This window comes from Indicator indicator, chromosome 2 (assembly GCF_027791375.1).
Source record: "Indicator indicator isolate 239-I01 chromosome 2, UM_Iind_1.1, whole genome shotgun sequence".
In the NCBI taxonomy this organism is placed as follows: Eukaryota; Metazoa; Chordata; class Aves; order Piciformes; family Indicatoridae; genus Indicator; species Indicator indicator.
This window is the reverse complement of record NC_072011.1, coordinates 58,487,869-58,514,247: the sequence shown is the minus strand read 5'-3', so window position 1 is coordinate 58,514,247 and position 26,379 is coordinate 58,487,869. Positions and strand designations below refer to the sequence as shown.

The 26,379-nt window shown below is 50.7% G+C and overlaps 1 protein-coding gene across 1 annotated transcript; it reads left to right on the top strand.

Annotated features, from left to right (window-relative positions):
• Positions 1-22,133, top strand: KLHDC3 (kelch domain containing 3). The gene is made up of 10 exons (XM_054393892.1): positions 1-154; positions 2,854-3,030; positions 5,215-5,330; positions 7,688-7,759; positions 11,088-11,301; positions 13,458-13,544; positions 14,898-15,006; positions 20,657-20,730; positions 21,222-21,300; positions 21,484-22,133. Exons 1-10 carry the CDS (start codon positions 1-3, stop codon positions 21,548-21,550), a joined length of 1,149 nt encoding a protein of 382 aa, XP_054249867.1. The 3' UTR covers positions 21,551-22,133.
• The last annotated feature ends 4,246 nt before the right edge of the window (positions 22,134-26,379 follow it).

The following is a 26,379-nucleotide window of genomic DNA, read 5'->3' as shown; positions in this document are numbered from 1 at the left end:
ATGCTCCGGTGGGCAGTGCACTTGGAAGGAGGGCCCCGCAGGGTGAACCACGCGGCCGTGGCTGTCGGGCACAAGGTCTATTCCTTCGGCGGGTATTGCTCTGGGGAGGACTATGAGACCCTGCGCCAGATCGACGTCCACGTTTTTAACGCAGGTAAGCGTGTCCCTGCGGGGCCTGAACGGGAGGTTTGCTGCCCTGGGGTAGTGTCCTGGTTTGGGGCCAGAGAGATCCTCTCTTGCCCCGAGAGGGACAAAAGAAGGACACTCACAAACGGATTGAACAGCGATGGAAAGTTTAAATGGAAAAGCACTTGGTGAAACTACAGAAACTACAAAGCATAGTGGCAAAGATAACCCAAAGTGTACAGAATCCCTTCTACAACGCCCAAAGACCTCCCAGCTCTTCCCTTCTCCCCACCTGAGGGTATACCCCAAACCCCCAGGGCTCTTTCTTCCCCCCCCAACTGCTAGGCTGGTCTCAGGTTGGCTAGGTCTGAGACTGCCCCCCTCTTCTCCTCCTGGCATTAGGCTTAAACAGGGCTAAGAGGCCTTGAGATATTCCCCCACCATTACCTGATAGGGAGCATCTCCCATGGGAGCAGAGAGGGAAGAAAGAAGAAGAGAATGGCTTTGCAGATGGATTTATGGGTAGAAATACTCCATTTCCTGTGTCCACCTGATTGGGTCAGACACTGGGGACACACCGGAGGTGTAACTTATGTGGCAGTACCAGGAGGCACCCAGCCCAAACTGCCACAGGTAGTTGTTTTCTTAACGTCTTACACTCTGTAACCTGCTGTCGACCTTTTGATTCCCCAAAGGACTTCTCCCAGGATCAGCATCACAGGATCCTCTGAGCAACCTGGTCTAGTGCGAGGTGTCCCTGCCCATGGTGGGGGGTGTTGGAACTAGATGATCCTTGAGGTCCCTTCCAACCCTGACAATTCTATGATTCTGTTAGAGGTTGGAAGGGACCTCTGGAGATCTTATAGTCCAACCCCCCTGTAAACAGTTTTCCAGAGGATTTTGACAGTCCAAGAGGGGTGGACTCCTCAAAGTTCATACTACAATAAAGATAAAAATATCTCACAGGATCACAGGATGTTAGGGGTTAGAAGAGACCTCCCGAGATCATTGAGTCCAACCCCCCTGCCAGAGCAGAACCATAGAATCTAGCACAGGTCACACAGGAACACATCCAGATGGGTCTTGAAAGTCTTCAGAGAAGGAGACTCCACAACCTCTCTGAGGATCCTGTTCCAGTGCTCCATGACCCTCACAGTGAAGAAGTTCCTCCTCAGGTTGAGGTGGAACCTCCTGTGCTGTACTTTATATCCATTACCTCTTGTCCTATCACAGGGTGCAAGTGAGAAGAGGCTCTCCCCTCCCTCTTGACACCCAGCCCTCAGATATTTATAAACATTTATTAGATCCTCTCTCTGTCTTCTCCTCTCCATGTCTCTTAGCCTCTCCTCACAAGGCAGTGCTCCTGTCCCTTGATCATCCTGGTAGCTGTCTGTTGGACTATCTCAAGTAGATCCCTGTCCCTCTTGAACTGTGAGCATTATCTCAGCTGGGTTCAAAGAGGTGATGCTCATCTTTGAAGATGCCTGACTCTTTCCCCATGTTAGTAACTCAGGAGAGCTGTAGACAACTGTTTTCTTCTGTGGTTTTGTGTTATCTTTGTGTTGAAAACGAAACTGGAGGCTATGTGTGTAGTAGAGGGAGGATGTCTGGGTGCTGTTATGCAATGGCCATGTAATAGTCGCTGTGACTCTTGCACTGTCATTAAACCCTTTAATAGTTGTTGACTGCTCTGGCTACTGCTGAACGTGACTTACAGGCTGCCAGGAAGGAGAACTTTTAATCACAAGGAGCTCCTGTTAGTAACACAAAGTTAGGAGAGAGAACTCAGGTATGGATGGGGGTAAAGGAGCAGACAGCTCATCTAAAGCTTAAAAAAAAAAAAAACAAAGGCAAATGAAAAAGCAGTTAAACCCCGTTTCTACAAGGCTGTTGCACTGCTTTACTTAAACTGCACTACTGCAAGTCCAAACGATGCCTTCAGATATGTTCCCTTGTATGTTACTGCCCACTCATTGGAGTCAGCTCTCAAGGGAAGCAGTGGATTCCCCTACATTGGTCAGTTTTAAGGCTCAGCTTGACAGGGTGCTGGGCCAGCTCATTTCAACTATCACCTAGAAAGGTTGGACCAGATGATCCTTGGGGTCCCTTCTAACCTGGCATTCTGTGATTCTTCCAACTTTGAGTCTCTCAAAAGTATCACTAGCCTGAAGTAGTGTCTGCATTCATTATCACCACTGCACTTTTTGATTTCTCTATTTATTTTGTGTGTGTGTTGCACCTTCACACACTGACTAGGATGAGTCAGTGTGGAAATGCCTTCATGACATTTTCATCCCTGCCCAGGGAGGTGGTGGAGTCACCATCCTTGGAGGTGTTCAAGAAACATGTGGCCATGGTACTTTGGGATGTGTTTAATGGCCATGGTGGTCTTAAGTTGTAGGTTGGACTCAATGATCTTAAAGGTCTCTTCCAACTGAAACAATTCTATGATCTTCACTGATGAAAGAATTCTGTCCAGAGTCCTCTGGTCCTCTAGTGCTTTCTCTAAGTCTTGGCCTGTGATGGGGGGCCCTTGGAAAACTCTGCTTCTGCATTCCCTAAGTGTCTTCTGCTCAGAGTCAGATCCAGCTTTGTCTTGCTTGTTAGACTGCTTCTGCTTCTTGTCATCGGTGGGGTGGGGGGAGAGCACCGTGCAGGATGGGTCGTGCCCTGTGAGCACATGTAGGGGGCTTAGCATTTGATGTGGGCTCCAACTTGTGCTTTCAGTGTCTCTGCGCTGGGTCAAGCTACCTCCAGTGTGGACCAACAGCCGAGACCAGGTGAGGGAGGTGCCCTACATGAGGTATGGGCACTCAGCAGTGCTCATAGACGACACCGTCTACATATGGGGCGGCCGCAACGACACCGAGGGAGCCTGCAACGTGCTCTATGCCTTTGATGTCAGTAAGTTCCAGCTTCTCACTCTTCCTTCTTCCCACTTGTCTGTCCCACCACACTGCTCTCCAGTTAGCTTTCCTGTCCTTCAGTCTCTACAGACTTAGGCTGGAGGAAATGGTGCAAGTGAGGAGCTGGCGTTGCTGGGTGTTTCAACAAGTTTAGAAGGGGAGCAGGGTGACCAGTGTGTCTGCATGTTTGACTCTCTGCAAAAGAGATTAGGGAGCTTCTCTAATGGTCAAACTGCTTTTAATTTTCCTGTCACCTTTGTGTACTTCCTCTAGTACTAACTACAACTGAAGTGTTCTCTGTGTGAGGTACTATGGCTGAAGGTTGCAGCAAGAAGGTGCTAGAGCCCTTGAGGATTGTGGTTCCTCTTCAGGGTGGTCCTTCTTTCTGAAAGCATGAAGGAGAGCAAGGAGTAAAACACAGTAGTAATCAGGGATAGGATGCCACAGTAAGGGAATTCATGGGTCAAGCTTGATAAGTCTGAAACATAAATTCCTTGAGACCTTTGGTTGACTTCTCTGTAGTGCTACTAGAGCACCAACAGGACCTGGATGGGCAGGAGTGTCAGGAAAAGTAAGGGAGTACATATGAGGATTCTGAAGGTAAGTCCATCTTAATACTGTCCAGTAACTGGCTTGCTGGGCTTGCAAGGAAACTTCTTGCTCTGATGTTTGATCATGGGTTCCCATCTTCACCAGGAAACGTCTCACAGCTTGGAGCTGCTCTGTGGGCACAGGGTTTCCCCTTTGCCTTGACACGTGCATCTGGGAAGCCACCAGTAAACCTCTGCTCACGCAGAGGCCTCATAGTGGGAGCTGCCTGGTCTCCCTGCCAACTCCAGTGCTTTAGCATTAAGTGAAAATTAATGGGAAGGCCAGACTTCAGTCCTGGGCTGAACCCTCTGCAGCTGTCTGTACATGCTGTCCTTGTCCCCTGCCAATCCTGGAAAGTGAAGCTGGCAATTGCAGTTCCCACGTCTGTGGTATAAGTTCCACCACAGGAATCACATCAGGTTGGATTAAAGTCCTAGCTGAGTGCAATTCTGTCCCCTGGGGTGCTGAGGAGATCACGAGCCAAGATCTTTTCCATCTCTAACTTGATGTGTTGTGTTTGGGTGAGCTCGTGTTGCTAATGTGTGACTGGGCTTGGAAGAAGCCCCCACGAAGGAAAGGAACTCTGCAGCTTTCTCGCTAGAGGCTGTCCAGGGATTCTGCTGACCTTGCAAGACTGTTTGTGTGGTTCCAGCTGGAGCCTAGCTGGATAGTTGTGGCTGCAGGCCAAGTTCAGAGAGGTTTATCCTCGTGAGGAATCTTGCTTTGGCTCCAACATTACCACTTTCTGAAATAAGCACTACTCTTGGCAGCTTGCAGCAGTTAGGGAGGGTGGGTTAATGTCTCCTGCTGCCCCAAGGCTTATCTGTGCCTCTCTGGGCTTTCGGACAGGTGCTTGTTTGTGCTTGGCAGCAAGTCACTGGGTTGGTTATGTGTGGCCCTGGCATGAATAATAGCTCTGGCAGGGTTTAAAGTCCTCCTCTAAATCAAGCCTACCCCTGGAGTTTGCAAGCTAAGGGGCTCAACCTGCCTGGTGCAGGCTCACAGGGAGCAGTGCAAAGAGAACCATGAAGGGTGGAGAGTGAGGAAGGCTCCTGAGGAAGAGGGCATGAGAACGTAACAGGAGGAGCACATAAGACAGGGAGAGCTGCACTGCAAGGACAGGGCTGTGTGCAGCAGCTTTACTGAGTGGCGAGCTTCTGGTTAAGTGATTTCTGCCTGGAATTGAGAGCTGGTTTTCCCCAGTCATTTAGTGAGCATCTCCACACCGTGAGGTTAGTTGAGCCATCTAGCATCATTGCTTCATTGTAATTGAGGCTGTAAATGCAGAGTTCAGTGAGTCACAAGTAGGCTTTGCAAGAGATTGGATAGAAATAACATTGCTCAAGCAGTGCTTTGCTACTGGCAGTTAAAACGTGAGCTGTTTGTCAGGTCAGGCAGAGTCAGAGGCTCTGCCCAGGAACTCTGCCACCAGGTACCTTGCCTGAGGAAGCTTGTAGCTTCTCCAGAGAAGCAGGTGCTGTGTGTGACACAGAGAAGGATTTCTGTCTTAGACCTGAAGAGCAGCAGCAAAAGAGCTGTGCCATCCCAGCACCTACTGTACTCTTACTGTTGCCTCCTGGTTTTGTTTCAGACACGCACAAGTGGTTCACGCCAAAAGTGTCTGGAATGGTCCCAGGAGCAAGAGATGGGCACTCAGCTTGTGTCCTGGCAAAGACCATGTTTATCTTTGGAGGCTATGAACAGCTGGTGAGTAGTTACTTGCTGATCCTACCCCTGGGCATTGGTAGAGGCAGAACACAGGGGCATATTTGTATCCGTAGTTGAAAGCAACTATGGCTGATCAATAGCTAAAGGGTGAGGGGCAAGAGGATGGACCCAGACTCTTTACAGTGGTGCCCAGCCATAGGATAAGGGGCAGCAAACTGTAACCCAGGAGGTTCCACCAGAACAAGAAGAGAAAATTCTTTGCTGTAAGGGTGCTGGAGCCCTGCAGGAGGCTGCCCAAAGAGGTTGTGGAGTCTCTTTCTCTGGAGAGATTCCAAACCTGCCTGGACATTGTGATCCTGGGCAACCTGCTGTGGCTGAGCCTGCTTTGGCAGAGGGGGGCTTGGACTGGATGATCTCCAGAGGTCCTCTTCAATTCCTACCATTATGTGATTCTGTGATTAATCACACAGGTTATGCTTATTGTGGAGAAGAGGGTTGGGAAAGTAGGCCTAAAAAAAAAAGGTGGATATTTTTTTTATTTCCTCAAAACATTTAGCTAGAGGTAGAAATATAAATATTTATATCTGGGGTTTTTTTCTGGCTCATTTCTCAGCCTAATTTAGATAGGTAAATACATAACATTTTCAATAAATTATATACTGATCTACATTTATTTTATGGAATCATGGAATCATTAAAGTTGCAAAAGACCTCTAAAGATCATCAAGTCCAACCTTCTACCCAACACCTCCATGAATTTAGCTGAGAAATGAGCCAGAAAAATCACTTTCTGATGTCAGCAGTGTTGCTGTAAGGTTCTATCCTAATACAGTGTATGTTCCCCACTCACATCATACTGATCCCCTCCTCAAACACTTGCTTGCCCTCACATTAAGAATACCTTCAGCTAAAGGTCATCCTGCACTAGCTGCCAGTGTGCCTCATGCTCCTTTGAGCAAATCCTTATGCTCTGACCTTAAGAAGTGGGTAAATATCATCTCAGCCTATCACCAGGCTCCAGAAAAGCTGTGCAAAGTCACATCTGTTTATCTGGAAGAAAACTGGGGGCTCTGTTACAACAGTCCCTGGATTATCCCCACTCTTCTGAGGACAACAGCATTCCTAATCCATGACCTTGATTACAGCAGCAGGAGCAGGGGTAAGGTGGCTTGGCTATAAACAAGCCAAGCAAGCCTGGAGCTGTCTCGCTGCTGTTTTATAGAATCATAGAATTGTTTCACTTGGAAAAGACCTTTAAGAGCATCAAGTCCAACCATTCCCTAACTCCACCTAGTCTGGGGCTAAACCTTATCCCTCAGCACCACATCTTGGTGTCTGTGAAACACCCCTAGGGATGGGGATTCAATCACCTCCCTGGGCAGCCTGTTCCAGTCTTTGAGAACCCTTTCAGTGAAGAATTTTCTTCTGATCTCTAATCTAACCCTCCCCTGGTGCAACTTGAAGCCCCATCCTTTGTTACTTCAGAGAAGAGACCATCCTCACTACAATCCCACCTCACTCCAACCTCCTTTTAGGAAGCTCTACAGAGCAAGGCATTCTCCTCTCAGCCTCCTATTCTCCAGACTGAACAATCCCAGTTTCCTCAGCCACTCCTCACCAGATCTGCTCTCTAGACTCTTCACCAGCTTTGTTGCCCTTCTCTGGACATGCTCCAACACCTCAATGTCCTTCTTGTAGTGGTAGCCCCAAAACTGAACCCAGTGTTTGAGATGCAGCCTCACCAGTGCTGAGTACAGGGTGATGATCACTTCCTTCCTCCTGCTGGTCACACTGTTGCTGATACAAGCCAGGATGCTGGTGGCTGCCTTGACCACCTGGACACATGCTAGGTTGTACTCAGCCAGTTGTCTTCTCTACCTGGAGGAGCAGGACTCTGTGCTGTTTGTGTGAACGAGCCTCTCCCAGACAGACAGATGTAGATGAGTTTTGGGGGGGTCATCAGAGCACTGAGTGTATTTTCCTTCTGGATGTTTAGCTTCCTAGAAGTAATTTTAGCTACTACCTCTCTTCCCATGGCCTTAGCAGAGCCAGTTTGACTGCCCCTTTAGTGTCTCTTTCTTTCATTGCTGCATGAAGTGGAGGCAGGGTTCTGAAGGCATGTGCAGGACAGCCCCAAACTGAGCTGAACACTAAACAACTGGGAAAGCTGCAAGGAGAGACAGAACACCTTTGAGAAGCAATGGGCTTCTCCTCCCTGTTGTTAAGTGGGAAGTGCACTGCCTACCTTGACATTCTGGAGCAAGCACCATGTCTCTTAGGAAGTACCAACTCCAAAGAGATGCTCCAGGTGTGTTAGGACAGCATCTTTCTTGGGGCCAGATGTGACCAGGCTTCTCAGTCCCTTTGTGACCAGGCTCTGCCCTGCTGTTTTCCAGGCCGACTGCTTTTCAAACGATATCCACAAACTGGACACCACAACCATGACGTGGACCTTAATCTCTGCCAAGGTCAGTGCCTGCTTTTCACTCTGGATTGTGGAGGAAGTCTCATACCTGCTGTTGTCTGGGGCTGGATGCTGTCCACTGTGTTTGTGTCTTCGGTTAGAGAGCGGACAGAAGTAGTTTTACTCCCAAAGGAAGTAAAATAAAGACTTCTCTCGTTGAATTGGTGAGAAATACAGAATTATATTCAAAAATGTACAGGAAAATGCAGAACCCCTGAATCCTTAACACCTAATACATATGCAGGATACATGAAAACAAACAAACAAACAAAAAACCCCCACAAACAAACAAAAACCTTCTCCCAAGCAGACTAAACCACAAGCCCCAGTGCTCTTTTTCTTCCCCCTCATTGTCTCCCTTCCATTAGGCCTAATCAGGCCAAGATTGCACAGGGACAAATTAATCAGACCTCTGAAGGCCACAAACAGAACTATTCCCCCATGTTACCAGATAAGGACTCCCTCCAAAGAGCCAAAAGGAGGGAGAAGAGACAGAACAAACCGTACAGCCTGCTTATAAAGAGATAGCAGAATTATGGGATAGAATAAACAATTTCTGGTCCTCCTGGAGAGGCCTCAACTCTCTGGGTGGTTTTTTTTTTCAAAGGCACTAGCCTCAAACCATGACAGCTGGAAAGCATAGCATCGCTGTGAAGATGGCCAGCTTTGACTCTGCAGTTTTCTGTCAGCTCTCTGTATAAGGTGAACTTTTAGGAAAGCAGCAAAAAGCAGGGGAAAAGGTTTCTCAGTTGCAGCTGTGAAAATCTGGTAGCAACATAAGACACAAAACCTGCAAACACCCTGACTTTCACCTCACTTTCAAAGTTAATTGGTTGCTTTACTTTAGCTAATGCCCATTAATTAGCTAATGGCTATTAATCTTACTAGGCTTGGTAACATAATTGTATGTTAACATTCAGCTAATTTTGAAATTCAGAGGGGTGCATTCTAAACAAATCTTTTAAAATGTGTCTGTGGACACCAGTTAGCTTCAGAGCATTTTTTTTTTTTTGGTAGTACTAACCTTTTTGAGAATGTGAATTTGGAGGTCTCATGGAAGAAATTAAGAATCATTCATGAGAAGAAACCACTTTTTTTTTTTTTTTTTTTTTACTTACTGGTTTTCAGCTAAAACAAAGAAGCCAAGTCAGAAAAAATAATTTTAAAATAATATTTTATCATTCATTTACCCCTATTGGACTGAGAGTAAGGGCTGTATAAAGAAGCCTTGAGCAACATGGTCTAGTGGAAGGTGTTCCAGCCCATGGCAGAGGGGTTGGAGCTAGATGGTCTGTGAGATCCCTTCCATCCCAAACCATTCTGTGAATCTCTATCTACCCCCTGCTTGTCTCTCAGCTTCTGTCTGGTGTGGCTGGGATCTGCAGGAGGGGAGATCCTCCAGGAACGGGCAGCCACCTTGTCATGGTTTGAGGAGGGTACCTTAAAAAACAAACAAACAAAACCAAACCAACCAAACAAAAAACCCCCACCAAAAAAAAAAAAAACCACCAAACAAAACACAAAAAACAGCACAGAACTGAGTCCCTGGAAAATGGTAACTTTGTTATTCAATCCCCTAATCCTGCTATCTCTTTATGGGCTGGCAGCAAGGCTAACTCAGTCTCTTTTCTCCCTCCTTCAGCTCTCCAGAGGGTGTCCTTAATCTGTTAACATGGGGGATTAGGCCTGTTTGTGGCTTTGGGAGGCCTGACAAATTTGTACTGTGCAATTATGTCCTGCTTAGGTCAAGGAGACAACGGCAGGGGGGAGAAAAGGAGCACTGGGGCTTGTGGTTTAGTCTGGCTGGGGGAAGGTTTTTTGGGGGGGTTTCAGGTATCCTGTATTAGGTGTTATTAAGGATGCATGTGTTCTGTATTTTCCTATATACTTTTGAGTACAATTTCTGTATTTCTCTACTTCAATGAGAGCGTCGTTATTTTACTTCCTTTGGGAGTAAAATAATTTCTGTCTGCTCTTTAAACTAATCACAGAAACATTCAGGTTGGAAAAGACCCTCAGGATCACCAAGTCCAACTGGGTGTCAAGTGGAGGGGGCCAGGCTCTTTTCGGTGGTTCACAGTGATAGGACAAGGAACAATGGGTTCAAACTGGAACACAGAAGATTTCACCTCAACATGAGGAGAAACTTCTTTACAGTGAGGGTGACAGAGCACTGGAACAGGCTGCCCAGGGAGGTTGTGGAGTCTCCTTCTCTGGAGACTTTCAAAACCCACCTGGATGTGTTCCTGTGCGGACTACCCTAAGTGATTCTGCTCTGGCAGGGGGCTTGGACCTGCTGATCTCTTGAGGTCCCTTCCAACCTCTGATATACTGTGATAACCCTACTCTACAAAGTTCATCGCTAAACCATGTCCCCAAGCACCACATCCAAACACATCCAGGGTTGGTGACTTAACCCCTTCCCTGGGCAGCACATTCCAATGCCTGACCATTCTTGGCTGTGAAAATACTTTTCCTACTGTCCAGTCTAAACCTACCCTGTCACAGCTTGAGGCCGTTCCCTCTTGTTCTATCACTAATTACCTGTGACAAGAGACCAGCACCAGCCTCTCCACAATGTCCTTTCAGGTAGCTGTAGAGAGCAATGAGCTCTCCCCTCAGCCTCCTTGTGCTGGTTTGAGGCCAGCCAGAACATCTCTTGCCCCGAAAGGGACAAAAGAATGACACACGCAAACGGATTGGAGAGTGATGGAAAAGTTTAAATGGAAAAGCAAATTGGTGAAGCTACAGAAAACTACAAACTACAAAGCATAGTGGAAAAGAACATCCTAAAGCATATAGAACCCCCTCACAGAAGTCCCAAAAGCTTCCCAATCCTCCCTTCCTCCCACCTGAGGGTCTACCCAATCCCCCAGGGCTCTTCCTTCCCCCCTCCTCTCACTGCTAGGCAAGTCTCAGGCTGGCCAGGTCTGAGACTGCCCCCCCCCACCTCCATTCTCCTCCTGGCATTAGGCCTAGTGAGGCCTAAGAGGCCTTGAGGATACTCCCCCGGCATTACCCGATAAGAGAGGACATCTCCCATGGGAGCAGAGGGAAGAAAGAGGAAGAGAATGACTCTGCAGATGGCTTTATAGGGCACAGGATTTATGGGTAGAAATACGCAGTTTCCTGTGTCCAGCCCTGTGGGTGGGCACCCAGGACACCAGAGGTGTATCTCATGTAGCAGTGGCAGGGGGCACCCAGCCTAAACTGCCACACTCCTCTTTTCCAGTCTAATCAGCCCCAGCTCCTCAGGAACACCTCAGGTTGTGTCATCTCCCCACCAGGTAATCTGCATCCTTTTTGCCTTGTGTTTTGTTCTGTCCCTTCAGGGTACACCAGCTCGCTGGAGAGACTTCCATTCAGCTACCATCATTGGCACAAAGATGTACGTCTTTGGTGGCAGAGCTGATCGGTTTGGGCCCTTCCACTCCAACAATGAGATCTACTGCAACCGCATTAAGGTGTTCGATACGGAAACAAACTCTTGGCTGGACTCCCCTCAAACCCCAGTGCTGCCTGAAGGTCGCCGGAGCCATTCAGCATGTGAGTGTGGGTCTGCTGAGAGAGGAGGACAGGGGAAGGAAGTAACTGCCCACCTCAGAAGGAGGGGCTCTGGTCTGCAGGGTGGAGATGTGGGTTAGTCTTTTGGGTTGGATTGGATCCTGCCCTTCCCTCCCCCAATAACTTGTTTTGGAAATCTGCACCAAAGAGCAAATTCATCACACTCGGAAGTTTGGAAAACAGAAATGGAATTGTATTTACAAAAGAGGCTAAATACAAAAGGATAAAAAAACCCCAAACCACAATAAACATGGACAAGGTATAGTTGCAACAGCACAGGCCCCCCACACCTTAATTCAGCTCTTTGTCAAAGGGGCCCAGAAGGCTATACAACCACACACACTCCCTCTCCATCCCCTTGTACCTTGCAGAAGTCAGGGAGGTGGTGGAAGCCCCTTCCCTGGAGCTTTTTAAGGCCAGGCTGCATGTGGCCCTGAGTGTGTCGGTGTGAGCTGAAATTCCCCCCCCCACCAACAAGTAACCAGGCTAGCTCAGTCTGGAAGCAAATGAAAAGCTGTATTTACAAGCAGAGTCTAAAATCTACAATGAAATGCAATGAATATGTACAAATATACAAAATTCACAACATTCACAAATATATACAATCAACAGAAAAAGCACAACCGATCTCCCTTTGCTTCCCCCCAAGGGGACCCTCCCAAAGGGGCCTCTCTCTCCCAGGAGCTTCCCCCCAGAACCCCCTGGACAGAGAAGCAGACTTAGTTAAGCAGAAAGTTGTTAACTTAGCTGCCAAGGTCAGTGTGTTATCTTCAGCCAGAAGAGAAGAAGAAACAGCAGCCAGACAGCCCAGCAACTGCCCCCACTGCCGAACGCAGAATGTGCAGAATGCCTACTTTGTTTTGGGTAATAGTTCTTAAACATTTCTATCTATCCAATGGAAGTGTTTAGAACAATCGTTATTTTGCTTTCTTACACCCAATAGTGACTTATTTACATTCTTTCACTTTCTCTGTTCTGAACTTTGCAAGGAAAAATTAAAAAGACAGTTTCAAACCATCACACTGAGCAACCTAATCTAGTGTAAGGTATCCCTCATGGCAGGGGGTTGGAACTAGATGATCCTTGAGGTCCCTTCCAACCCTGACAATTTTATGATTCTAAAACTCAGAAGCCACAAGGTCAGAGGGAGGATAACAGAGCCTTGAAGCCCAAGCAGGAGCAGTGAGAGAGCCAGATAGTAGGGTTGTTCTGCAAAATACAAGCTATTCTTCAGACCAGTTGAGTGAGATTCCAGGGATGCACTAAGAGGATTGTATCCAGCAGATCGAGGGAGGTTCTTCTCCCCCTCTACTCTGCCCTGGTGAGACCACACCTGGAATATTGCATCCAGTTCTGGGCTCCCCACTCCAAGAGGGACAGGGATCTACTTGAGAGAGTCCAATGGAGTGCTATAGGGATGATTAAGGGATTGGAGCATTGCCTTATGAGGAGGGGCTGAGAGACCTGGGGCTGTTTAGTCTGGAGAGGAAGAGGCTGGGAAGGGATTTAATAAATATTTATAAATGTCTGAGGGCTGGGTGTCAAGAGGGAGGGGACAGGCTCTGCTCAGTTGCACCCTGAGTTAGGACAAGGGGTAATGGATAGAAACTACAACACAGAAGGTTCCACCTCAACATGAGGAGGAACTTCTTCACTGTGAGGGTCACAGAGCACTGCAACAGGCTGCCCAGAGAGGTTGTAGAGTCTCCTTTTCTGGAGACTTTCAAGATCCATTTGGACGCATTCCTGTGCAATCTGAGCTAGATTCTTTGGTCCTGCTCTGGCAGGGGGGTTGGACTTGAAGATCTCCAGAGGTCCCTTCCAACCCCTAACATCCTGTGATCTTGAGAGAGATTTATCTGTATTGCAATATGAACTTGGAGGAGTCCACCCCTCTAGCTGTCCAAATCCTCTGGAAAATTCTGTTTACGACTAGCATCTGGTTCTAAACTGTAACTGTTAGTAACAGGTGCACAGAGCCTGGCTTCTGTGAGAGGCTGCTTCCCAGTGAAAAGCCTTACATGTAGCCCTGCTGTACTTGATGTCAGTGAAGGTGGATAAGCAGCACCCATTTGCTTTGTTGTGTTGGGGGCCTCCTTGGGTGGCACACTGACTGTGCCTGTGTTTTCTGCCCACAGTCAGCTACAATGGGGAGCTCTATGTATTTGGTGGCTACAACGCACGTCTGAACAGACACTTCCATGACCTCTGGAAATTCAATCCAGGTATTTATGCTTTTTACTTGGGGTGGTGAGAGTGCTTGAAGACCCTCAAGATGAGCCCACTCACCAAGGGCTAGGAGCCTGCTTGAGGGGAAAATGGTTCTTCTAAAAGCATTGACATGGACATGCTGCTGTGCTTGGGACCTGGACAGTATGAGAGCTGAAATCCCCCTCCCACACCAACAATGACCAGGCTACCTCAGTCTGGAAGCAAATGAAACTGTATTTACAAGCAAAACTACAATCTATGATGAAATGCAATGAATGTGCACAAATACACACTATTCACAACATTTACAAATATGTACAATCAACAGAAAAACACAACCAAGCCCCCTGGCTTCCGCCTAGGGGACCAAACCAGAAGGTAGGAAAGGAAGTGTTGCTGAAAGACAGACCTCAAAGGGTGGTTAGCAAAACTCTCTTGTTCTTCCACATGCATAAGTGGTGGAAGAAGATATGGGGAGGCAATGGGGTTAGGGGAGCTGGGGAAACCACTCAATTTAAGCTGCAGAATCACTGTACCACAGTCTTGGTACCAGATCAAACTGTGCAGCAGCAGGGGTTGTTCTTCAGCTGGCACTCTTGACTATCAATCAGTTATGAGCCATTTTGGGGTCCTCAGGCACTTCTTGTAGTTGATTAGACTGTTTGTTAATTAAGTCTCTCTCTGGGGACTTTCAAGACCCATCTGGATGTGTTCCTGTGTGACCTGCGCTGGATTCTATGGTCCTGCTCTGGCAGGGGGGTTGGACTTGATGATCGCCTGGAGTCCCTTCCAACTCCTAACACCCTGTGATCCTGTGTAATTGCTTTGCATAGTAAAGTTACCTGAGACCAACCAATGATCAATCACCCCCCCAGAATCCTTGCCAGAGAGCAGCAAGGACAAAGGCTGCTGTCTTCTCCACCTGGTTCGGTTGCAGTCTGTGAGGATCCTCTGCATTCAGAGGTGCTGCCAGCAGATGGCGCTGGGGACTGGGCCTCGCTGCAGAGCTGCCCCACAGCAGGGTGCCGTGGAAAAGGGTTGCCTGCCTGCTCCTGGAGCCCTGTGATGTCTGACTTGCTGCCGTGGCAGCCTGTGGGTCCTGGCACTCAGGCTTTGCAAGCAAAAGGCCTTGACCTGCAACTTGTGTCTCAGCAGGCAGAGCTCCAGGGCTGGGCCTGGCATCTGAGCAATGCTTCAGTAACAACCTCATGGAAGTGCAAAGAGGTCAATAAGGAGCGTGGATGTTGGTTTCTGTGGGGCAATGGGCCTCTGGTTTTGCTGTGATCCATTTAAATCCATAACCTGTTTATACCTGGCTCATGGACAGGCTCTTGTGCCAACCTAGTGCACTCTTTTCCACCCCTTAGTTTCCCTTTCTTGGAGGAAGATTGAGCCCAAGGGGAAAGGCCCATGTCCTCGACGCCGGCAGTGCTGCTGCAGAGTGGGGGACAAAATCATTCTCTTTGGAGGCACCAGGTGAGTTGGTGGCTCTGTGAGAGGGTTTACCATTTCCCTTCAGCATCTTGTCCCCCCATGCTCTGCCCTGTTCTGTAGTCAGAGGCACACAGCAATCTAGAAGACTTTGGAAGAAAATGTTTTCCCCATGAGAACAGTTATGCTGGAATCACCTCCTGAGGGAAGCAGTGGATTCCTTTGCATTTGGGGATTTTAAGGCTCAGCTTGACAGGGTGCTGGGCCATCACATTTCAACTGTGCTGTTACCTAGAAAGGTTGGACCAGATGATCCTTGGGGTCCCCTCCAACCTGGCGTTCTGTGATGTGCTTTACAACTGTAAGAAGTCATGTAGATCAGGGCTCCTCTAGAAAAAGGACTAGAGATTGAAGATGTCCTGCAAGCTTGTAAAGCAGCTGGTGACAAGCCTTCAAGTAGAGGCAGAAGTGTGCAACATGCTGTTCAAGAGGGGCTGAGCAGTGGTCAAGTTTGTTGTGAAAAAGGTGGTGGGGAGGAGATCCTGCCCTCAGAATGACAAGTATCCTAGTCTGCTGTGCTGTAGCAGAGCTCTGACTTATCCTCCCCTGTGTGCTGCCCTGCTTCTCCCGTCAGAGTTTGTTTCTTTCTGTCTTTGGCAAGTGTGGTGCCTGCCAAGCTGCAGTGGGATGTCAGCTCAGCTGGGAGCTGTTTGAAGAGCCCATACACACAAGAAGGCAGCACTCCCCTCTGTGCTAGTGTTCCTCAGCAAAGTTTCCATTCACAAGAGGGACCTAGTGTTAAGGATTTAGCTGTCAAACACTGGAAGTGACACTGTCAGCGAGCAGGGCAGCTGAATGTGGCCAAGAGCCTTAACAGCTGCTAAAAGAAAGGAAGTAGCCCATCAGCAGGACACACTCTGATGTCTGGAATGACAAATTGCAGCTCTGAAGCACAGGCCTGTTTCACAGCATCTACCCTGCAGAAACATCTGAAATGTTTTCAGCCCTCCACGTGGTTTGGGAAACTTTGGGGCTTTCTCTGAGACCCAGCCCATGACTATTAGAAGACACTTTTTGAAAACAGGACAAGGCAGGGCAGATTCTGTGTCCGGTTCTGGGGCCCCCAACACAAGGACGTGGAACTGTTGAAGTGGGTCCAGAGAAGGACCATGAAGATTATCAGAGGACTGGAACCTCTTCCCTATGGGGACAGGCTGCAAGAGTTGGGGCTGTTCAGCCTGGAGAAGAGAAGGCTCCAGGGAGACCTTATAGCAGCCTTCTGGTACCTGAAGGGGGCCTACAGGAAAGCTGGGGAGGGACTTCTGACAAGAGCTTGTAGTGATAGGATGAGGTGGAGTGGCTTTAAGCTGGAAGGGGAAATTTAGGTTGGATATTAGATAGAATTTTTTTCCACTGAGGATGGTGAGACACTGGAACAGGTTGCCCAGGGAGACTGTAGATGTCCCCTCCCTGAAGGTGTTCAAGGCCAGGTTGGACAGGCCTTCAGCAAGCTGGTCTAGTAGAATGTGTCTCTGCCCATGGCAGGGGAGTTTGAACTAGATACCTTTAAGGTTCCTTTCAACCCAAACCATTCTGTGATTCTATGGCTTGACCATAGCAGTGTGAGCAGGAGCGAAGAGCCTTCCGGCCCCAGAAGTGCCAGGGGTTGTCCTTGGTTGTAGGATGTCCATGCAGATGTGAGGCAGTGCTTAGTACAGGTGAGGTATACAGAGATGCTGCACTGATCCAGTCTCCTCAACAGACACTGATCACAGCTTTGTACAGTAGAAGGCTTGGTAGGGCCCAGTGGCAGTTTGGGATGCTGTGAGATGCTGCGGTGTGGATTTGTGGACCAGCAGTAGCTGAACTCTGGTGTTAAACCTCTAGGTATTCCCAGGAAGTGCTGGCAAACCAGAAGAAACTTGACACCAGCTTTTGAGAGTTTGGTCTATCTCTGCCAGGTGACACAGCAGTGCCTTGCTTTCTCCACCAAACAACTTCAGCATTCAATTTATTCTTTAATCCAGATTCAGCCCCAATCAGCACTAGTTTGGGATAGGAAGAGCTGCTGGCATCCAAGAATGCAGCCAGCTCGGGCTGGAAGGGGGAGATGGAGGTGAGAACTGTGCTGGCTTCCTGTAACAGTTATCAGGTGTGTTCTGGAGCTGCCTAGAGAGATAAGAAGTTTTCCAGGAAGTCGTTGTAATGGAGAACTCCCTGTGGTCTGCCTCCTGACCTGTGCTCCCCTGCCCAGGAAGGGGGAGGAGGAGCCAGCAGGCTCAGCTTGCTAGGCAGCAGCACTGGGGGGTGGGCAGGCAGGCAAAATCCCTTTGTGTTTTGCCTTCCCTCACAGGATCAAGAGGGACTTCTGGTGAGGCCACAACTGGAATCCCATGTCCAGTTCTGGGCTCCCTGGTTCAAGAAGGACAGGGAGCTGCTGGAGAGGGTACAGAAAAGGGCTACAAAGATGCTGAGGGGACTGGAACATCTTTCTTAGGAGGATGAGAATTAGGTCTTTTAGTCTGGAAAATAGAAGACTGAGAGGAGATCTCCTAAATGTTTAGAAATACTGAAAGGGTAGGTGTCAGGAGGATGGGACCAGTCTGTTTTGAGTGATGCCCAGTGACAAGACAAGGGGTAATGGGCACAAACTTGAAAAGAAGAAGTTCAATCTAAACACGAGGAGGAACTTCTTTAAGGGTGACAGAGCACTGGAACAGGCTGCCCAGCAAGGTGGTGGAGTCTCCATCTCTGGAGATATTCAGAACTCACCTGGATGTGTTCCTGTGTGACCTGCTCTAGGTGAACCTGGCTTGGCAGGGGTGTTGGACTCGATTTCCAGAGATCCTTTCCAACCCCTGCTATCCTGTGATTCTGCAGTGTGCCTACTCCTGTGGCATCTAGATGCTTATTTTCTTTTGTAGTACTGCCTAGACCCTGGGCTTTTAGCCCCAGCTCTGGTCTCTTCCTGTTGCCAGCAGCAATCCTATCATCTGTGTCCATTTAAGTGACAGGCACTAAACTCAGTGTTCTCCTTAGCTGTGCCACAGTTGTGGCCCTGGTCTGATTTCCTTCTAAACCCACCAGCACTTCAGCTTGTAGAGACCATCCACAGGGGAGAATGGTGGGGAGAGGGAATGCTATAAAACAGTTTAGCTAAAGAGGTCATAGAATCATACAATCATAGAGGGGTTTGGGTTGGAATGAACCTTAAAGATCATCTAGTTCCAACCCTCCTGCCATGGGCAGGAATATCTTCCACTGGACCAGCTTGCTAGAGGTCCAACCTGGCCTTGAACACCTTCAGGAAGGGGGCATCCACAACCTCCCTGGCAACCTGTTCCAGTGTCTCACCACCCTCACTGGAAAAAAAAAAAAATTCTAATATCCAGCCTAAATCTTCCTTCTTTCAGCTTAAAGCCACTCCCCCCTTGTCCTAGCACTACAACCCTTTGTCAAAAGTCCCTCCCCAGCTTTCTTGTAGGCCCCTTCAGGGACTGGAAGGCTGCTACAAGGTCTCCCCAGAGCCTTATGCCAGTTCAGGTTTGTTTTCAGGCTGTGTTTTCTCTGACAATGCCTGGCTCTAGTGAGAGGTTAGGGGCTCTCCCTGGGTGCTTGATGCCCAGGAGCATTCATCAAGGTGCCAAGTTGGTGTGCAGCTGGAAAGAGTTTTGCTGAGCCCTGGCTGGCCAAGGGGTGCCCTTGCACCCTGCTGTCAGTGAGTTGTGGCTCTCCTGATCTTGAACTCCAGGCTTTCCCTTGCTGCTTGCAGCTGGGTGATTAAAACCACAGATGTGGTGCCTGCTGGCTTTCCTTTGAAAGATAAGGGATGGTCTAGGATTTCCTGTGACGTGGATGTGAGATTAGATTGTGGTGTGGTGAGCACAGAGGGGTGGAATTAAAGGGGCTTTTGCCTGTGTCCAGGCAGATGGGACCCATCAGCAACAGGTCTTTGCTGCCAGCAGTGAGCTGTGCCATGCAGTTTGTGCTGCTGGGGCTGGGGGAAGCTGGCAGAGGCAGGTACTGTCTCATGTCCCATGAGATGTGAAGTTTGGTGGGTCATAGTTGGGGAAACAAGTGACGCTGATGTGAGAAGTCACTGTGTGAGGTCCCAGCTAAGCAGTGAGGACACTTTAAATTGCCTTATCACAAACCAAAGCAGGACTCAAACCACCATTTATTTCTTTCAAATTCTAGAAAAGGGCCATCAGCCATGGCAATACTTTCTTCTGGTCCAAGCACTACTTTTTTTCAGCACAGAGTGGTCTCTGTGATCAATGACCAGCTTCTCAGGTGCTTTGGCTGTTCCCTCAAGACTGCAGTCTTCTACAATGCAACCCTCATGTTGGCACAACCAGGGAGCCGTGGCTGGAATCCACAGTGATTCTCAAGTCAAGCTGAGAAATGTCTGTGCTTGCCCTCCCATGCAGATCACTCATAGCTGCTCCAAGTGAAGTCACTTGGAATATCTCAGTGGCTGTGCTGAAATAATTGCAGTAGATCCTAGAGCCATGAACAGCGTGTGGCTGGGTAGAATCTGTTTCAAACTTGTGCTGTTGTGCTTGGCATGCAGCTTGAACTCATCCAGCAGACCTCAAAAGGCACTGACATAATCAGAGGAACACAAGCAGGATGTTGTCCTGGCTGCTGTGGGCTTTTGCTGGAGAGTTTGTGCTGCTGGAGAGGTGATTGTCCCCCTGTACTCAGCACTGGTGAGGCCACACCTTGAGTACTGGGTTCAGTTTTGGGACACTCACTACAAGAAGGACATCAAGGTGCTGGAGCAGGTTTGGAGAACAGATCTTGTGAGGAGCAGCTGAGGGACCTGGGGTTGTTTAGTCTGGAGAAAAGGAGGGGAGACCTCATTGCTCTCTACAACTTCCTCAAAGGAGGCTGGAGTGAGGTGGGGGTTGGTCTCTTCTCCTCAGTCACAACTGATAGGGCAAGAGGAAATGGCCTCAAATTACACCAGGGGTGGTTTAGGTTAGACGTTAGGATAAACTTGCTTCACTGAAAGGGTTCTCAAAGCCTGGAACAGACTTCCTAGGGAAGTGGTTGAATCCCCATCCTTTAATGTATTTAAAAGCCTAGAGATGGTGCTTAAGGATATGGTGTAGTAGTGTCCCTGGTGGATTTAAATAGTGGCTGGACTTGAAGATCTTAAAAGCCTTTCCAACCATAGTGATTCTGTAATGCAGCTAGTACAAAAGACAAAAGAGGGAGAGAGCTGCCCCTAAGCCAAGGTAAAGACCTTCAGGTGCTGGCTTGTTGCTGCTGCTGCCTTTGCTTGTCTGTAGAGAAAGCTGAACATCTGCAAAGCACCTTCCATGTTGTCCTCTGAGGAAGCAGCTTGGCTTACCACACTCTAGCCCACTGCAGTGCTGCAGCAGTGTGGGTGCTGTGCCTGCAGCCTCAGTCCCCAGCAGCACTGGTGAAGTTCCAGAGAGCTTACAGAGAGGAGAATCTAGCTCACAGGTTGCCATGGCTGTGCAGCTTTGTGGGTGCTGCAAGGAGCTGGGAGAGGGACAGCTTTGGGTGCTCTTGGGTGGGAAGCAGAGGGACAGGAGGGATCAGAGGGACCGTGCATGGGCAGGAAGAGTCCTGGACTTGCTCAGCCCTTGGGGAGCTCAAGGGAACCACAACTGGTGTGCAAACATTTTAGCACTGACTGCCCCCCTTTGCTTGGCTTCTGCAGCCCATCTCCAGAGGAGGGAATGGGTGATGAATTCGACCTGATGGATCACTCGGATCTCTACATCCTTGACTTCAGTACGTGAGCACTCCCTGCCCAGCTTGCACCTCTCCCCATGAGGTGCCTTATGAGCAGGGCATGCTGTGGAGAACCACAGCATGTCCTGCATGGCTACAGGTGCTTCCCTCTTGGAGGCACCACTCAGACACAGCTGTGCTGGAAGGCCTGAGCTGGACTCAAGGCTCTTCATGAACTGCACCACAAACTTTTTATGGGGGCAGAGTAAACTGCTCCAGCCTGTCCCTGGTGTGCACCCCACCTTGTTCCTCAGAGGGGTGGCTGGGGTGCCTTGTAGCCCTGCTTGCTTCTCCCCACCATAGTAGGAGACTCCATATGTTGTGGAGACTTTCAAGACCCATCTGGGTGTGTTCTTGTGTGACCTGCCCAGGGTAATCCTGCTTTGCCAGGGGGATTGGACAGATCTCCAGAGGTCCTTTCCAACCCCTACCATTCCCTGATTCTATGATCCAGAAAAGGACTGCTGTGGCTAACTGGTCTCTCTCCACAGGCCCCAGTCTGAAGACACTGTGTAAGCTAGCAGTGATTCAGTACAGCCTGGACCAGTCCTGCCTTCCCCACGACATCAGGTACTGTGTGCTTTGCTGGGAGGTCACCCCATGGGTGCTCCTGCCCTGGCTGAGGGCTGCCTGGGCTCCTCTTTGGTACTGTGTAGCTGTGGGGCATGCTGGGCTGGAGAGCTTGGAAGCTGCCCCAGCCCTGGGAGCTGTGTTGTGCTGTCTCTCTCAGCATGTCCCTTTGGTGTGTTCCAGATGGGAGCTCTCTGCCATGACGACCAACAGCACCATCAGCCGCCCTATCGTCTCGTCCCAGGGCTGAGGCCGGCCTGTCCCTCTGCCACCCCACCCTTGCTTCTCCACACAACGACCTCTTCTTCCACTGTCTGCATGAGTTTTTTTTAACCCTTTCAAGCAAGGAACATGTGAGCTCAGTCTGTCTTCCCCTAGCTAGGCCTCTCTCTGCTCTTGTCATGTGTTGGGCAGCACAAGTGGACAGGCGGAGCAGGCTGCCAGGGAAGAAATCTGCTCACCCCAGCAGCACAACTGTGAACTGCCCTCCTTGTTGATGGCTCCAGCATCTCCTGCCTTCCTGCAGGAAGGGGACTTCCTGCCTGTGGAGCTGCATCTCTGCTGGCCTGGTCCCTGGCCACTTTCCAAGGGCCTGCATCAACTCCTACCACCAGCTGTGTCCTGGGGTTGGCCCTGGGCTGTGAACTGTTCCTGTGCTGCATCGGGAAAGCAGGGACCTCCATGCCTGCACCTGCCAGTGCTGACCAGCTTCCTGGCACCGGAGGGCAGGCCCCAGCCTCACACTGAGCCTGATGTGGGGGCCTGGACCCAACTGGACTCTCTGCCCAGCTCCCATTGTAAAACAGCAACTGGGGGGAGTTTTATAAACACTGAGGCGGACCTGGTTTCTGCTGCTCTTTGTCCTAGCCGGTCAACTGAGGGGAAACAAAAGTTTGGGAGGGGAGAGACTGAATCGGGTGCTTTCTCCTGCAGCTGCAGGCCACCAGTGTCTTGTGGCAGCTGTGGGTTTTCTGGTGCGAGCTGCAGCCTTGGCTGGGGTTGGAGAAGAGTAGCTGCACTGCTGTGGTGTGCCTCCTCCCTGGGGCTATGATGCCCTGCAAGCAGGCAGGGAAGAAGATGCCTCGTGTCTCCTGGGCTCTGCTGCCACCTCAGAATGTGGGTGCTCCACAGCTCCCTGCCCCAGGGAAGGAGGTGGAAGGGTGTCTGAGGCAGCCTTTCTAGATGGCACAAAGAGCCCCTTTGTGCTGGTTTGAGGCCAGACAGAACGTCTCTTGCCCCGAGAGGGACAAAAGAACGACGCTCACACAAACGGATTGGAGGGTGATGGAAAGTTTAAATGGAAAAGCAATTGGTGAAACTACAAAAGACTACAAAGGATAGTGCCAAGAATATCCCAAAAGCATAGAGAACCCTTCCCAGAATTCCCAAAGCTTCCCCATCCTTCCCTTCTCCCCACTTGAGGGTATACCCAAATCCTCAGGGCTCTTTCTTCCCCCTCCCACTGCTAGGCAAGTCTCAGGCTGGCCAGGTCTGAGACTGCCCCCCCCCCCCCCCTCCATTCTCCTCCTGGCATTAGGCCTAGACAGGCCTAAGAGGCCTTGAGGATACTCCCCTGGCATTACCTGATAAGAGAGGACATCTCCCAGGGGAGCAGAGAGGGAAGAAAGAGGAAGATAACGACTTTGCAGATGGACTTATAGGGTGCAGGATTTATGGGTAGAAATACGTCGTTTCCTGTGTCCACCCCTATTGGGTGGGCACCCAGGACACCAGAGGTGTATCTCATGTAGCAGTGGCAGGGGGCACCCAGCCTAAACTGCTACACCCTTCCTGTGGAGGTATCTGATGTGAAGAGGAGCTCTGGTGGCACCTGTAGCAGGGTGTTCCATGGGTTGTAAAGTCAGAGGGCAGGCAAGAGATAGTGGTGGCTGTATGCCAGATGTGAGTAGCAGAAGGCCCAGGCTGTGTCTCCTGCCCAGAGGGCTGGCATTTAGCCAGGGTCATGTGCTGCTCATCCAGCAGCATGAGTTCACAGAGGTGTCTGGGCTCCTCAGCCTGTGGGAGGAGGGCCAGTGTGGGTGTGATGGAGCAGCCTGGGGTGGCGTGCAAGCAGCAAAAACCCCATGGCAAGAGAATGGAAGGCACCACAATGGCAGCAAGAGCTGACAGCACACCTGGCTCAGGGAAAGCAGCTCCAGCCTGGGCTTCTCCTTTGTGGTCTTGTGAGGGCTGGGTGGGCATCTCCCACATGTTGTCCAGCAGCTGCATCTCCCCTTCCCCAGCACTGAAGCACCAAGCTCACTCTCCTTGTCGGGTGCCAGGCACCAGGAAACACCTCCAGACCACCCAAGGATCACAGCACTGGGCAGCATGATGTTGAGCAGAGACTCCCCAAGGTGCTCCTGGCTCTGTCCATGAATGGTCACTGGCTGCTCTAGGGAGAATCAATCTCTGGGACACCGAGTGGAGACAAAAGGCCCTGAAATCCTCAGCTGCCTGTGTCAGCTGCCTCTAGGACAGCAAAAGCAAACCTTTGGTAGGACCCTGCTGCAGACCCAAGGATGGGACACTGGCTCACCACCTTGTCCAGATGTCTCCAGTGCATTTTCTTGAGCTACTAGCTCCCTGTTCCAGCACCCAGCTCAGTCATCAGTGCTGCTGGAGAGCAGCTGTTGGGGGGGCATACTAACCACAGGCCTTCAGCCCCTCATCGACTTCCTACTGGGATGGTAACTGCAAGCCAGGAGCTGGGCAGATGTTTGTCTCTCAGGGGGGATCCCTGCTACCGTCATCATCACCCCCTCGGAGCAGCCAGGTTTGCTTTAAAGCCCCTGGCTTCCTTTTATTGCTTCCCCTCTCGGATTGCAGCCAGCTGCAGGAGCTATTTTTAGCAGCCAACCTTCTAAAAATAGCCCTGAGCTGTTTGGAGTTGCGTCAGGAGAGGTAACCCTCACGGCGAGGGGGCTTGGCCCCTGTGCCCCAGGAGGCTACAAAAGGAGGCCAGGAGCAGCAGGGTCAGCGAGTTCAGAGGCAGCCAGGAGGCGAGGGAGGTAGCGGTGCCCTGCCAGCTCCAGGCGTCCTCCTGCCACCACCATGACCATCTTCTGCAGCCATTGCCACAGGCCCCTGCAGGCAGAGATGAGCTGCCTGCCCAAGAGAGGGGCACAAGTGCCTAGTGCCTCGAAGCCATTCAGGTGAGCTCCAACCCACCCCCAGAGCTCCTAGCCTGGGAGAGCCCTGGGTCAGCTTATGGCCCCCAACAGCCTTTGGAAGGGGCTGGCACCAGCTCATGGGGAGGAGGTGCAGGAGCTGGGAGGGCCAGATGGATTTTGGGTGGTTGAAGAGCGAAGGCAGACGCAATGGGCTGGGGCTCACGTTCTGGCACTTGATACAGTTTCCATCCTTGTGGGGTTTGCTGGGGAGGTCACAGCACTTGGGTCTCCCCCTAAAACAGAGGTCATTGTCCAACCCACTTTCCAGTGAGAGGGTTACCAGCCATGCCAGCAGTGTGTCCCCTTGAGCAGCCATAAGCACCTCTGCTTGCACCCACTGCACCTAAACAGCCACCAAAGGTTTGCTGTCCCAGAGGCAGCTGGCACAGGCACTGAAATTCTAGGAGAGCATCTTCATATCCCCGATTTTAGGCACTGACCATCTCTGGGGGAGCATCTCCATTCCATATCCCAAGCTGGCAGTTCTCCCTGTAGTGCTGGGTGGGAGATGCCATCACTTCCTTTCCGGACACCTCTCCCCAGACCGCTGGCTTTGCAGGTCAACCAAGAGTGCCTCCAAGGCTCGCCGGGACCAGATCAATGTGGAGCTGCAGGCGCTGCGCTCCCTGCTGCCCATCTCTGCGCGGGAGAAGGAACGGCTCTCCTACCTCCACACTATGGCTCTGGTGTGCCTCCAGCTGCGGGGGGCTCAGCTGTTCCCTCCAGGTACCCATGGCACTGCTGCGGTCCCTGCCAGCTTTGCTCTGCAGAGGGCACTGCTCCCGCCCCATACAGTCAACGCTTCACCCTGTGCTCCCCCAGCAGGCTCAGCTGCTCCTGCAGAACCGGCTCCCGGTGCAGAGCTGCTCTCCTTGCTGCCGGGGTTCCTGCTCGTGTTCTCTGCCAACGGCAAGCTGGTCTACATCTCCGAGAATGTGGCTCAGGTCCTGGGGCTCTCCGTGGTAAGGCCTGCCCCCGGGGCGTTTGCAGTCACTGTCCCTTGCCCTGCTGCCTCTGCTGCAGGCATGGCATGCTGCCCTGGCAGACAACTGGCCTGTGCCTCTGGTGGGACAGCATTCAGCACACTGAGGTAGCCACGGTCCATGACGGTAGCCCCCTCTTTGCCAGGTGGAGCTGCTCGCCCAGGGGGACACGGTCTTTGACCTCCTAGATGAGCGAACACACGACGATGTACACAAGAAGCTCCTCCTTGCCCAGGAGGTGCCCGGCAGCGGTAAGGAAGGGCTTGGCTGGTATCTTGCAGATGCTGCCATCCTGCTCTGGCCCTTCCTGGTGGTGGTCAGGGCAGGTGGACCAGGTAGCCCGGCTGGGAGCGGAGCGAGGGAACCCCTGCCCTACTCCGGGCGGTTTGTTTCCCTGCAGAAGTCACTTTTGTCAGCGAGATGCGCACGTCCAAGGCTTTCCGGCTGCAGCACGGGGGAAACCGGGCCGTAGCGGTGCGCGGGCGCTTCATGGCTCAGCGCTGCCCGGTCCCCTCCTCCTCCTTCTCCTCCTCCTCCGCTGCAACCTTCCTGGCCCTCTGCACGCCCCTTGCGCGGCTGCCTGCAGATGGCGACGCCGGTTCCCGGGATGACCTATTCCAGAGCACACACCTCCTAGACATGACGTTTGCTGATGTCACAGAAAGGTGAGGGCTGCGTGCTGGTACCACAGACCCAGCTGTTCATCTTAAGCAGCAAGGTGCATTCCCCTTAACCAGGCCTGCATGTGGGATCCAGGCGGGACCTTACATGAGCAATGAGACTCTCCCAGATACTTCCCAAGTCTCTTCCCTCTCTGTTTCACGACTCATTTCATGGAATCATAGAATAGTTTGGGTTGCAAGGGACTTTAAAGATCATCTAATTCCAACCCCTGCCAGGGGCAGGGACACCTTCCACTAGAC

Excerpts from the sequence above, each read along its gene's own strand:
- KLHDC3 (XM_054393892.1), top strand. The coding sequence starts at position 1 with ATGCTCCGGTGGGCAGTGCACTTGGAAGGAGGGCCCCGCAGGGTGAAC. Across the intron at positions 3,031-5,214 it reads GCTCTATGCCTTTGATGTCA|ACACGCACAAGTGGTTCACG; the intron begins GTAAGTTCCAGC and ends GTTTTGTTTCAG. Across the intron at positions 5,331-7,687 it reads TTGGAGGCTATGAACAGCTG|GCCGACTGCTTTTCAAACGA; the intron begins GTGAGTAGTTAC and ends GCTGTTTTCCAG.